Raw genomic sequence first — 14966 nt, forward strand, 5'->3', positions numbered from 1 at the left:
CCCCAAAGTCATAATTTTTGTTATTCTTTACACTCTTGGAAGATAATTAACATTTTTAAAAGTTTTTATTGTGGTGGAAGCTGTTCCTTTTGTTGTCGGTGTTATTTTGTGCTAGTCCTTGGATTTTTAACTCAGAGCCCTGGATATGGTCCCTGAGTTTTTTGTTTACGTTGTGGCTGTTGTTCAAGGCTAGTTCTCTGTCACTTTAGCCACATCATTCACCACTTACAACGTTTTTTCGTGGTTAATTGGAGATAAGAGTCTTAATAGACTTTCTTGCCCTGGGCTTTGAACTGGACTCCTCAGATCTCAGCCTCCTCGGTAGCTAGTATTACAGGCGTGAACCACTAGCACCTAGTTGCTGCTGCGGCAGCTATTGCTTCGTCCTCACCCCACCCCCTTTTCTCCTCTCCTCTTCCTCTTCTACCCTCCTCTTCTTCTTTCTCCTCTTCTTCCTTGTTTTTTCTCCTCCTTCTCCTCCCCCTCATTATTATTTTTGAATAGTTGTATGTAGGAGTTTCAATTCAACCTGTCAATTTACCAGATAGAATGCATCTTGATCAGTGTCATTCCTTCAAACATCCTCCCCTTATCTATCCCAAACCTATCTGTCCCCTCAAATTACCTGGTTCCATTTTCACATAGGTTCATTGAATATTATGACTATATTCCTCTCTCCATTTGTCTTCCTTATCTCCTCCTTAAGCTCCACTCCTTCAGATAAAACATGGTCCAGCCTCCTAGTATTATGACATTTGCATTTTTTAGTATGTACTTATTTTTAACTTATTTTTCCTTCTCTCCACTTTTAAAAAATATAATTATTCCACATTTTTGCTAACTTTTTGAAAGGATCTTGCTTAGTTCTTGCTTAGTTCTTGTATGGTTTTCCTGTGATATATATATATATATATATATATATATATATATAATATGTACATATATATATATAATCATATATTGTCTTCCAGGTGCCTACAAAACCACAGATCCACATATATTACTACAATATTTTCTAGTTTTCTTGTGATTACTTCTTCTTTTGCTTATAATTCATTAATCTATTTCCAAATTTTGAATTTACAATTTGGAATGATACTTTATACTCTCAGAATTGTGCTTAAAGAACATACATTGTTATACTTGGTTATAAATAATTGTAGGTGGCAGAGTAACAATGAGTGAAAACAGCAGATGTCAAGTTTGCGTCCTGGTCTCAGAAGAAAAAATACCCAAAAAGTAAAAAATAAAAATAAGCCAGGTTTGATGGCTCATGCCTGTAATCCCAGCAACTCAGGTGGCTGAGATCTGAGGACCACAATTCAAAGCCAGCTGGAGCAAGAAAGTATATGAGACTCTTATCTCCAATTAACCAGAAAACTAGAAAACTGGAAGTGCGGTGGCTCAAAATGGTAATGCATTAGCTTTGAGCAAAAGAACTAAGGGCCTAGAACCCAGAGTTCAAGGCACATGACCAACCAACCATCCAACAAACAAACAACTAAATAAAAATAAAAATTGATTCTATTATGTGGTGAAGCCCAGTGCAAATTTTTATATGTTGTAACTCAGTCCTAAAGCAGAAGTTTAACTGGTTATTTCATAAAATAAAAGACAACATTAAAGCTAATAGTGAGCAGTTGTTTTATTACCCAAAGACAACACAAGATTGAAATTAAGCAGCAATCCTAAGAACTTTTATGTAAGTTTTCTAAACTTGAAACAAATGCCCATTGACTGCAGTTGTGACATAACCAATCTGACATATAAAACACTATTTTGTACTATTTATTTGTCTATATGTTTTACTTATTTACTAAAAATATTTTATGACCTCTTCAATGTTGACTAGTCTAAAAATAGATTATGGCCATTTCAAATTTCCTCCGAAATTTTTTGTAAAATATTTTTCTAATTAACTAGGAAAAATTATAACTTATAAAAAATCATATCACAAAATTAATGTGTTTGAAAGCAATATGTTTGAAATGAGTACAATTATTTCTGGCCAAAAATATCAGGGTAAATAGTATCAGTGCAAATAGATTTCTATGGAGATTCCTATCAGCAGCAATTATGAAGTATATTGAGTTAAGCATGCAGAAATTATCAAATTGAAATGTTATGCCCTTATCAGTGATATTATTCTTCCTTAGCCAATTTCTTCTTCTGAACTTGTGATTTAATTTTTGCTGGCAGTGCTTTGAATTTATGTCTCAGTGTTTTCTGGTGGTTCCCATTCTTGTTTATCATCATCATTTTGGCATATCATTGAGTACGATATCTGGATTTTTCTCTAGTACATATCTTCCACTTCTTTAATCTTTTAAAATGTTGCTTCTGTTTTATTTTGGGGGACAGTATTGAGGTTAGAATTCAGGACCATGCACTTGGTAGGCAAACACTGTCCATGAGGACTCTAGCCCATTTTGTTTTTTAGGTTAATTTTTTTAGATAGGGTCTCATATTTTTGTCTGGAGCGGACCTACACTATGACTCATCTACCTATGAGTTTTAGAGCTTTAGACACACACCACCAAGTCTGGGTTATCTGTTGAGATAGGATCTCACTTTTTGCCCAGGCTAGCCTTGAACCGTTCCTTTTCTGATCTACAATTCCTGTGAAGCTAAGAATACAGGTGTGAGCTCCATGTGTGGTCTTGTTAACTGTTACCTCTGTACGTTATGTACATGCATTTTCTTTATAAAATGCTTTGAATTCTAGGTCCTCAGGCTTTTCAGCTACTTGATTTGATAAAAACCTGTCTTCATTATCTAGTGTCTATTCTCTTGTCTGTTTGTCATCTTTCTGTTGCTGTCCTTTCCATGTTCTTAGAATCTGATCCAATGGACATTCTAACTTCTAACTCTAAATATTTTTTAGATTCTTTGGACAAGTCTAGTGACATTGAAGCAGGATTAATTTTTGTTCTAAGAAATTGTTGTACCATTACCACAATAGAATATTTAATATCATCAGTATCATAAATGTTTTACTTTCTTAGAAAGTACTCAACAGGGCCAAAGGTTATTGACACCAAATTTTCAAATAATGTGATTATTAAAAACTTTGTGAAAAAATGGACTTTGAGAAATATTCTTTTCTTATGTCCTTTAGACTTTGGCTTTCTGTTGAGACTTTTGTTGCCACGAGTGTAGTACTCAAGTTAACACTTAGCAACCTTAATGTACAGTAGATGATGTGTAAGCAGATCTTCAGAAATAAAAAAGATGTAAAAATTGTACCTCCATATGTTGCTTCTGTCTTATTCTTTCTTTCATCTATTTCTAGAAATCCAAAAGAACTTTCTCCTTTTTTACTTATATCGTCTTCTTTCTTATGATATCATCTACGTTTCTGACTCTCCTGTATTTTCAATATTTTTATATATTTATGTGTCATATTGAATAGTTTCTTGTCATTTACTTATCAGTTTCCTAATTTTTTCTCTAGGTCTAATCTATTATATCATCAACCACATTCTTGTTTTACTATGCTTTTCAGTTTGGAAGTTCTTTTATCACAATTACTCTAATTTCTATATTCTATTTTCTTTATGAAACTAAAGACATTGCGAGTTTTACAAGTTCATTTTTCTTCTTTAACATTTTATACATAATTTCAACCTTTTGAATCATTGTGTATCTCTTTGTGTTTTTGTTTTCTCATATTTCTCGATTCTCATGCTGATGTTTTTGTTATTTGTTTTGATCTTGTATTATTTTTTAAAATTTATTCATGAAAAAAAGACTTTGAGAATTAATAAAATATTTTCTTTCAAAGAAGAACTTGATTTGTTTCTGTCTTCTCTCTGGGCACAAACTGATATTACCTTAAAATTGTACTTCAGGACCTGATGTCTTGTTTCTATCATCAGGATTCAGTCTTTAGGGGACTGTTGATCATTATTTCTATTTACTGGATTTTATGTATTTCTTAAAAATATAGCTAGGTTTCATGGATCAACTTTTTATCTTTTATTCCCATGACACTACCTAGAATTTACTCAAATCCTTTTCAGTTATTTAATTGTAGGAAAATTCCTACAAGGCCAAAGAAATATAAATGCTATAATTCAATTTTAGAATTTCCATCCTCTTGTTGGTCTAGTAAACTCTTGGTACCTTTTTTTTTCTTTTATTTATTTATTTTTTTAAAATTTTTATTTTATTTTATTTGTGAACATACTGTACAGAGGGGTTACAATTGCATGGGCAGGATAATGCGTACATTTCTTACCTCTTGGTACCTTTTTAACTTTTGATAATTAACAAAATATTAATTCATTGTTTTGCTGCTGGAAAAATTGGCCTATGGTACTAAGTTTCTGGTAGAAGTAAAATATCCTGATTATTTTTCTGTCATTTAAATGTCTACACTTATTTTAAATTTAAACAAATATACCTGCTGGGTGCCAGTGGCTCATGCCTGTAATCCTAGCTACTCAGGGGGCTGAGAGCTGAGGATCATGGTTCAAAGCCAGCCCAGGCAGGAAAGTCTGAGAGACTCTTATCTCTAATAAACCACTCAGAAAACTGGAAGTGGTGCTATGGCTAAATGGGAAGAGCTCTTGCCTTGAGCTGAAGAGCTGAGGGATAGCGCCCAGACCCAGAGTTCAAGCCCCATGACCGACTAAAAAAAAAAAAAACAAAAAAATAAAAAACCAAATGTACCTCAAAGCATTCCGTTGTGAAGGTTCTAGTTTAGAATTCTAATTCTTTAGTAACCAGAGTGTGGAGCCTTGCCAAAAATTTGTAACGTAGACAAAAAGAGTGCCCAAATGTTTCAACATCTTACAATGTTCATTTTTCTTTGTTTAATAAACAAATTACCTACAGGAGGAATGGATTCCTTGATGTGTTTGGAGATAAAATAAGTGAAAATAACAAATGTAAATTTCAATTGTCTATACAATCCTATTTTATATAGTATTTTATATAGTTTTATATAGTTTCATAGTAATCCTAAACATGTCAAGTTACCCTTCTTATAAAAATATAAATCTCTGCCATAGCTGCATGGCACTGGTGACACATACTTCAAATAACATCACATCTTGTACTGTTTGTTTCCTGACTACAGGTTTCATTCAGTAAACTGTGGCTCTGTGTGGGGTATGTTTCACTACCCTTTATGGCAAAATTTTAAAAAGTGACCTGTAGGAGAGGTGGGGATAGAGAAGTCAACATGACTCTGTAACTACAGGTAAGCTCTCAGAGTAACTCTGGAAGTATGTACAGGGGTTGTAAAGAATCAATAGCAACTCGATTGTTTTAAAATGCATTAATGCCAGACAGCAGTAGCTCATGCCTATAATCCAAGCTACTCAAGGGGTTGAAGTCTGAGCATCATGGGTCAAAATCAGCCCAGGCAGGAACATCCATAAAACTTATCTCTAATTAACTATCAACAAAAAAGACATTTGTTGGTGTTGTGGCTCAAGTGGTACCATTGAGCAGAAAAAATGCTCAGAAACAGTAGCCAGGTTTTGAGTTCAAGCCCCAGGACCAGCACGCCACAAAAATAATGCATTCATGTCTTCACTGCTAATGACTATAGGATGTCTTTTGGAGGGGGAGGGGATGAACTTCTAAAATTATAATGTGATGATGGTTGCAGGATACTGTGGACATAGATATTAAATTGTCCACTTCAAATAGGTGAATTTTATTATTTGAAATATATATCAATAAAATTCTTTAAAAAACCCTTTTCATGTCTCTATATCTCCTAGAGGTCTTCATGTGTTCTTGAATGTAAAGTGTTAAGAAGCTATAAAGTATATGTAGGAAATTAAGAACATAATCCTTAAATTCAGCTTTACAATTCAGTCTTTAAAATTATCATGGGGCCTTGAGCTTTTCAAATGCTAAGGAAATTACAAAATTACCTTGTTTAGCAGCAGAGACTGAGACAGGTTGCTCAATTAATATATTGTGTGTTTCCTTTGTTAAAGTGAGTGAGGAGAGTGGGGTTGGATGAGGTCAAGGAGAAGCAACCGAAGCTCCTAAGAATACAGACTCAGCTGAAGACTGACTCTAAGTAGTCTCCCTCAGGGGAGTCATTGACCAACATTTGAGGCATTCTGTGGATGGGTGCAGTCCTCCTGGTTGGTGGCTGGTGGCCTTATGTAGTTACCATTGAATAATATTTCAGTAAGCACACTCCCAGCAGAGAGGATCCAGATTAGGCCCCACCTGTATCTCTTCCTCTGCTCTATCCCTTAGCACTGTAGTGCTAAGCTGGCTCTGGTTGCTGCTGGTGGCTCATGCCTGTAATTGCAGCTACTCCGGAGTCTGAGATGTGAGGATCTTGGTTTGAAGCCAACCAATCAAGAGAGCTTATGAGACTCTTTTCTGCAATTAACCACAAAACATAACTGGAAGTGGACCTGTAGTTCAAGTGGCAAAGTGCTAGCATTTAGCATGACAGGTTAGTGATAGCTCCCAGGGTCTGAGTTCAAGTCCCAGGACTGACATTCCCGCCCCCAATATAAGGATCTTGCAAAGATCTGTACAGTGTTTGGTGTATCAGAAACAAATACAAACAGTAGCTACTTTTGTAGATGATAAACTATCAAAATCAGAGACTGAAATAAATTCTATATAGTGCCACCTAGTTGCAAGGTCTTACTGTAGTTGTTGGTTCATCATCAAACACGTATGTATGATCTACTGGAAAGCCTTCCTGGTGAGGTGAATCAGGAATAACTTTTGATTTGCTTGTCCATCCTAAAAACCAAAAGTGGATATGTTTTGAGTTCAAAGCCAACATTTTTCTTCTATCAGAAACATTTTTTCCATTAGATAGCTAAAATGAATTGATTTTTAATGGAGCACGTAATAACTTTCCTGGATCTCACAGTAATGAATGTCTTGAATGTCCATGTTAGCAAGAAATGGATCCAAGAAGTTTTTCTTTGTTGTTGTTGTTTTCAATGTATTTTGTGGGTTTTTGGTTTCTATTGTATGTTCTCCCTCCTATGGTATATATGTATTGATATATACCATATGTGTATATGTGGATTTGATTTTGACACATTGCATCTTGTATGTACATTTATCTAATTTGGGGCGGGGAAGGGGAATAACAAAATGCTGAAACAAAGACACAGGATGACCCATTGCAACAATGATACTCAAAAGACACGATATTAGAAATGAACTTCACAACTTCGAGGGGAAAGGAGTTAGGGAGGTAGGGGAGAAAAGGAATAGTGGGAGAAAAACAAAAGAGGGGGTAATAATGCCCAACAAGAAATGTACTTATTATCTTACTCATGTAACTGTAAGCCCTCTGTGTAGGATCTTTACAATAAAATAAAATTTTAAATAAAAGCACTGGAAAATTATTTGAAGAGACCAGTTGGGAACTATGGCTGTAGATATATGTATTTGTATGTTAGGGAACATTGTGATGCACACAAAGACTGGTTATTATGCAGGTAATTCATTTATTGACAAGTTAGAAGTCCTAAGAAATTGGCAACATATTTTATAAAACTACAAAATCAAGCCAGCCCCCAGTGGATCATGTCTATAATCTCAGCACTCAGAAGACTGAGTGAGACCTAAAGGATTACATTTTGAAGCAAATCCATGCAGAATAGTCTGAAGACTCCATCTCCATGGAACCAGCAAAAAGTGGACTGGAGTGTGGCTTAAGTGGAAGAATACTAGTTGTGATTGAGGGTGAGTTCAAATTCTGGTTCTCGCCAAAAACCTCACAAAAACATATGTGGGGTTCTGTTTGTGTGTGTGTGTGTGTGTGTGTGTGTGTGCATGTACATATATATATAGAGAGAATGTGTGATAAAACTTATATATATGTAAATTGCATTCATATATAGAAATCATATATATGTTAATATATAAATCACATATGTTTAGATATGTATAAATTGCATACGTGATTTATAAATTATGTGTATATTATATAAATTAGCTTTCAAAAATATTTACTGTCCCATAAGTTAGATGGTAAAAGAGTGTCGCTAAACCTGAAGTGCCCAAAAGCAAGTAGAAAATTCAAACATGTAAATATTGGAAATAGAAGGGACAACAATAATAAATCCAGAGTTCTTTGAAGTGTAGAGAGGAGATATTAATCAGCTAGGTTTTAGGAAGTTGGGAACATCTTTCTGAAGATGACACCTGCTCCAATCTTAAAGACTGAATTTAAGCTGGGCTCCCGTTTGTGCCTGTAATCCTAGCACTCAGGAGGCTGAAATCTGAGGATTGCAGTTTTTTGAACTATTTTTATTGTAAAAATACTGTACAGAGGGTTTACAGTTACATGAGCAAGGTAATGAGCACATTTCCCTATTGAGCCTTGTTCCTTCCTCCTTTGTTTTTCCACTACCTTCCCTTCCTTACCACCTCCACAACTACCCCCCTCCACCTTGCCGGAAGTTGTAAAGTTCATTTTCAACATACTGTCTTGTACATCTCATTGTTACAATGTGTCAACCTGTATCTCTATTTAAGCATTTTGTTTTTTCCTTTCCTCTCTTCAAATTAGAGAAGTGTATATACAAGATGCAGGGCACTGAAATCAAATACAGTGAAAACGGGTTATACTGTGGGGGAGGAACATACAAAGAAACAAAAAAAACCATATAGTACATTATAAATATGTTAGAAACAACAGCAAGAAAGAAAAATATTTGTGTCCCTATCTTGGGGTTCATTTTGCTTATCATCGTCTCATATGGTCATATGTACATAGCTTTTGACCTTCTCTGCTTGTCCTAGATATGTACTAGTTATTGCAAAAAAGGGAAAACATGGGACCTATGTTTCTTTGGGTCTGGCTTACTTCACTTAATATAATTTTTTCCAAGTTTTTCCATTTCCTAACAAATGGGGCAATGTCATTCTTTCCGATGGAGGCATAGAATTCCATTGTGTGTGTGTGTGTGTGTGTGTGTGTTACATTTTCTTGATCCATTCATCTACTGAGGGGCATCTGAGTTGGTTCCATATCTTAACTGTGGTAGATAATGCTGCCATAAACATAGTTGTGCTGGTAGCCTTAGTATAATAGAGACTCAGAAACACAACAAATCAAAGAAAGGTTGGAAAAATGGGATTGCATGAAACTGCAGAGTTTCTGCATGGCAAAGGACATAGCTAGCAAGATCAATAGAAAGCTCACGGATTGGGAGAAGAACTTCACTAGCCATACAATAGACAAGGGTCTCATATCTAAAATATACTTATAACTCAAAAAATTAAATCCCCCAACACTACATCCTCAAAGAAACAACTGCCCATAAATAAGTGGGCTAAAAAAGAGAAACTTCTCTGAAGAGGAAAGAATGGCCAATAGGCACATGAAGAAATGCTCAACTTCTCTAGCCATAAAAGAAATGCAAATCAATACAACATGGAGATTCCACCTCACCCCAGTTAGAATGACTATAATCAAGAAATCTAATACCAACAGATGCTGGAGGGGATGTGGCTAGATGGGAACCCTACTCCACTGCTGGTGGGAGTGTAAACTTGTTCAACGACTTTGGAAAGCAGTATGGAGGTTCCTCAAAAGACTCCACATAGAGCTCCCCTAAGACCCCTATGGGCATTTACTCAAACAATCACAAACAAGGATTGCAGTCTGAGTATAGCCCAGGAAGAAAAGTCCATGTGAAATTCTTATCTCCAATTAACCACTCAAAAACTGGAGGTGGCACTGTGGTTCAAGTGGTAGAGTGCTAGCCTTGAGGAAAAAGAGCCTCAGGACAGTGCCCAGTCCCTGAATTCAAGTCCTACAACCAATCAACCAACCCACCAAAACCTGAATTTAAAAGGTAAACTAAATTTAAAAAGGTAAGGTAGGAGAAGGGAAGTTATTACAGGTAGGAAAAATGCATTTTCAGTGTACAGTATCACAACCTCAAGAAACTATAATGTATTGTTTATAGCTAGATGAGGAATGGTGAAAGATGAACAGGACATGGAAGTCAGCAGACAAAACCTTTGTCTTAGCATGCAGATGGATTATCCCAATGGTAGTGAACATTAATTAGAAAGAAATGATTACTTTGAAAAATGACTCTGGTTTGTACAGGTGACTAGAATAGTTGTGGATATTGTAGTGGCACTGTTGGTTTCCGTAGAGGGTCTTCCTCCAGCTCATGGGAAGAATAGATGCTTCTGAGTCTGTCCTTAAGTCATAGCTTTTGATGCATAATCTATCTTGGCAAAAATGTGAATTTAGAAGTTTCAAATTGGAGACAAATATGATGGCTCAGGCCTATAATCTTACTTAGAAGGCAGAGATAGAAAGGCTTATGGATCAAAGTCAGCCTGGAAAGTTTCATGAATTTCTCCCTCTGCCACTCAACCAATAAACAGCTGCAGCATGGTGTTGCACAATTGTCCTCCCAGGTGTTCAAGGACTGATACAGTCTCTAGTAGGGGAATATAAATAGGAGAATTGCATTCCAGATAAAAAGCAAAAAAAAAAGGCTAAGAGTGAGCTCAAGTGGTAGAGCACCAACCTAACAAGTATGATGCACTGAGTAAAAATGTTGGGGGTCAGGTTAGATATGTTGAAGTATGGAAGAGACTAATCCACTCTAGAAATAATTTACAAGATACTACCTGTATACACAGGGAAATTGTTTTTCACAGGACAATGAGCATGCTTTCTAAAATAGGAAGAATAACACTAATTCCTTCAATAAAGTATTCTTGACAATAAATACACTCTGATGCATTGAAATGTTACAAAGATTGAATACAAACTCCTTCTTGACTAGAAAATGCTCAAGGATCAGATAAATGGCTGAGAGCTGGGCCTGAAATCACCAGTGGTTCCCTTATTGATAATACATAAGCATTTTTTGGCACCTAAGATAATATTTGTAATTTGTAGATACAAATATGTTTGGTTTGGGGTAACATATTATTTCCCTAGATAGTATTTCTAGTGAATTATAATTCCTCAGATTGTTGAATCTCATTTATAGTCTTTATAAGAAAATTCTATACCTTAGGGAATTCCCTTAGCCCATAGGAAAAGGCCATAACGAAGTAAATTTTTTAAATATGTTTTTTATTGTAAAAATACTGTACAGAGGGGTTACAGTTACATGAGTAAGGTAATGAATACATTTCTTATTGAGCATTGTTACCTCCTCCTTTTTTCCTAACATCCCTTCCCCCCACCTCCCCAACTCTGCCCACTTCCCTCAAAAATGTAAAGTTCATTTTCAACATATACATCTCATTGTTACAATGGGTCAACCTATATCCTTATTTTAGCATTTTGTTATTTCCCTTCCCCTCTCCACTTACAATAGCTAGTATATGTCTAGGACAAGCAGAAAAGGTCAAAAGCTATATACATATGACCATATAAGATGATGTTAAGCGAAATGAACCTTAAGATAGGGACACAAATGGTTTTTCCTTTCTTGCTATTGTAACATATTTATAATGTACTGATTTTTTTATTTCTTTTTTATGTTCTTCCCCCACAGTATAACCCCTGTTTTCACTTTCACTGTATTTGATTCCGGTGCCCTGCATCTTGTATATACATTTTTCTAATTTGGAGTGAAAATATGAAGCATAACTCTCTTCATATACTTACCTCTCTCCAAATTTGTGCACCTGACTTAAAGGGTTCTGAAGAGTGGAGCTGGAATTTTCTGTGCGGCTTTTAATTTTGACTGCCTTTTGTCTTTTATACTTTCCTGTATCTGGCTTCCTAGTGAAGAATACTCCCAATGCATGATGGCTTCTCCTGTCACATATTTTCTTCTTCCTCTGGTTTAAGAGTGGCTACAGAAGAGCGGTGGAAGAGTTTGTCTTTCAGACTAGACCCAGCCAGCATCTCCTGCTATAGCATTTTACCTTCTTCTTTACACACAATCAAATATCTTTATTATTTTTCACTTTCTGCATGCAACACACACTTCCATAAAGGAAATATTTCCTGTGGTTTTCCTTTGGAGGCATTTCTTACCACTTCTGAGCCCAAGCTGGTGGCCAGCTCTCCTACAGAGAACCCAGACAATACACATTACAGAAAGGAATCAAACTTGCCTTTAGGACTAGAAAATTATTGGTGCAGAGGTTGTGTTCAGCTCTTGTTCTTACTGGACCCCGAGATTACATCTACTTCACCAATTTACTCACCATTTCATTGAAGCTCCTGCTATCTGACTTTGGTAACCATCAGCAGGTCATTTTCAAAAGAAAGAGATAAGGAATCTTGCTACACAATTATCAAAGTACTAAAAAATCTTGTCTTATGGGAAAATAAGTATATTTATATGTATATAAGTCTAATAAATTATGTTTCATGTTGATCACTGAAATGAATGAGTCATATTTTTAGCCAAATTTTGTTAAATATAGGTTTATGTTTTATTCTATTATTTTCTTATGATAATGTCTTGGGACTGGAAGTGTGGCTCAGATTTTCATGTTATCATGTCAGCCCAGCAAATACAAAATCCTGAGTTCAAATCCCAGTACCCCCACTCCTGCCAAAAAATAATTATCTTATTCTTTATACTAAACTAACGATTAAAATTTGAATCTTTGGCTGGGCACGAGTGGCTCATGCCTGTAATCTTAGCTACTAGGGAGGATGAGATCTGAGGATTATGGTTTGAAGCCAGTTCAGGCAAGAAAGTCTATGACACTCTTATCTCCAATTAACTGCCAGAAAGCCAGAAATAAAAATGTGACTCAAGTGGTAGAGTACTAAGCTTGAGAAAAATATAAAGATCTCAGGAACAGTGCCCAGGCTGAGTTCAAGCCCCAGTACTGGCATGTGCACACATCCCTCCCCCAACTCCACATCCCCACACATAACTTTGTATGTATCTTCTTCTGTTTTTGCCTCACTGGAACATGTAAGAGTATGTAAAAATTCTACGTTTTTTAAAATTTACCTCCAAGTCTTGCTCTGATGGAAATGTTTTGTACTGCCCTGGAATTCCATTTCCTGTCCTGCTGTAGTTCTTCTAATAAAATTGTCTGCCTTTTTATTGTTGTTTGAAATCCCGTGTCTGGTCTAGGAACTCGATTTTGAGGTTTCACATCTTTGAAACTCCCCAAGTTTGGTATGGTTCTGCCAATGCCAGGCTTTAAATCAGCATCACTGCCTGGACTGACAAACCCTGAACAGGGGTCACATAAGGGCACATCATCCCGAAGTGGAAACAATGGATAATGTGAACCATATGGAGGGGGATAAGGACAGTATAAATGATAGTCTGGCAGGAATGAAGGGGGGTAAGGATGAAATTTAAGAAAAGCAGGATCGCCTTTCTTTTCAAATCTGCCACAGTCATGTCTATCCTCATGACCTTTCACAGAAGGTATGTTCAATTTTCTCAAGACATCGCAGTAATGTGGATAGTCTACATTCTCAACAGCCTTTCTTCTACAAAGGATGGTCCTTATTGGGAACTTTATCTTCTTTGGTGTGTATTGGGTTTCCATGTCCATGGTCTTTTTCTTTACAAACTTTGAGGCCTGTAAAGTTGTTCTGATGATTCTTTTTTATCTAAAAAAATCCCATATGTCCAACAATGGAAGATTACGGTTAACTTGACGTAAAACTATTGATTCAGCTTTCTAAATATAGGTAGTTTTCTTTTCCTGGTTAATGTAAGAATGCTTTGTCCACCTAAGAATAAGTAGGGCACAGCCATTGTTTCTTAGCAACAACTAGAACTCTTACTTATCAATCCTTATATTATGTACATCACAATGTAATTATTAGGCAAAACAAGGCTGGGGAGGTTCATGTGGTAGTACATTCTCCTAGAATGTAAGGGCCTTGGGTTCAATCCCAGGTACAAAACATCATCATCAAAACCCCCCCCAGGAATTCTTAGGTAAAACAATACCAATAAAAATATAGCATTAGAGTAGTATTTCCATAGTATATTTCTCTTCAATTCTCAGGAAATCCATATTTATTAAATTTTTCATAAATTTACATTTTATGTATAAAATGACACCTATGTAAGGAGTCAAGGCAGATGATCTATTTACATTTTAAAAGAATGCATGTGAATACAATAAAGCATTTACCTAATAAACTATAACACCTGAAATGTATTACAATTTAAATACACCGCATTATACTAAAGTTGATGTATCTACATTTTAAGAAAATTGACAAATTGTAAAGACTGATCTTTCACATATCCCTAAGGTATCCTTGATTCCTTTAATACTACTCAGACATGCAGAATTAGTGGGTCATTTCAAAAAACTAAAGTTATTAGCTTATAAAGATCTCATTAAAAAATAATATACCACTTCATTTAAACACTCTTCAACCTGTCAATTTGGTTTTGCATGAAAGCAATTTTAATCATTAGAATTTCAGGACAGTGCTCAAAGGAGCCAGGCATGTAATAAATAAATCAGGCCAACTGCAAGACAACAAGGAGTGAAGCTGTCTGTGGTATAACTGAATGCTCATGAGAATGAAATTGTTAGGCTGTCAGTTTGAAATTTGTAACATAGTATATCCAAACATACAGTGATTTTTTCAGTCTGGTCAGTATCATCATTTATTCCTATAAAGGTGACAAAACTCCTCCTATTTTTAGTTGTTGACAACTTCACTGTTTCTGCAACAACTGCATATGACTTACGTCTAGTATATTGACGTTAGCAATCAGTAAACCTTTCCAGAAGTGTAGATCAGAGGCATGACTGTCTTTCAATTTAAGACACAGTCTCCTTACGCGGATAGTGCACACATGCGATGCTAGTCCTGGGGCTTGAACTCAGTATCACTCATTGATTCCTATTAAATAAAGGTGACAAAACTCCATCCTGTTTGTTGTTGAGACTTCATTCTTGGATATTTTTACATCACCTGCATACGACCGATTTATAGTATAGTGTTGTGAGCGTTAAGTAACTCCTTCCAGAAACACCAATCAGAGGCTCGTTTCTCACTGTAAAACACATAGTTTGTG

At 35.7% G+C, this 14966-nt stretch overlaps 1 protein-coding gene across 1 annotated transcript in view; it reads right to left on the bottom strand.

Moving 5' to 3' along the window:
* The window catches only part of LOC105991733 (chromosome unknown open reading frame, human C7orf72), a 46414-nt gene extending 31450 nt beyond the window's left edge, over nucleotides 1-14964 (bottom strand). Inside the window, exons 1-2 of the mRNA XM_013024419.1 lie at nucleotides 12915-14964; nucleotides 6635-6732 (exon numbers count right to left, since the gene is read on the bottom strand). Coding sequence (XP_012879873.1) covers nucleotides 6635-6732; nucleotides 12915-13473 — 657 coding nt within the window. The 5' untranslated portion in view covers nucleotides 13474-14964. The remainder of the gene's footprint in view (nucleotides 1-6634; nucleotides 6733-12914) is intronic.
* Between the last annotated feature and the right edge of the window lie 2 nt (nucleotides 14965-14966).

The sequence above is a fragment of the Dipodomys ordii genome, unplaced genomic scaffold, assembly GCF_000151885.1.
Source record: "Dipodomys ordii isolate 6190 unplaced genomic scaffold, Dord_2.0 Scaffold76, whole genome shotgun sequence".
Taxonomy (NCBI): Eukaryota; Metazoa; Chordata; class Mammalia; order Rodentia; family Heteromyidae; genus Dipodomys; species Dipodomys ordii.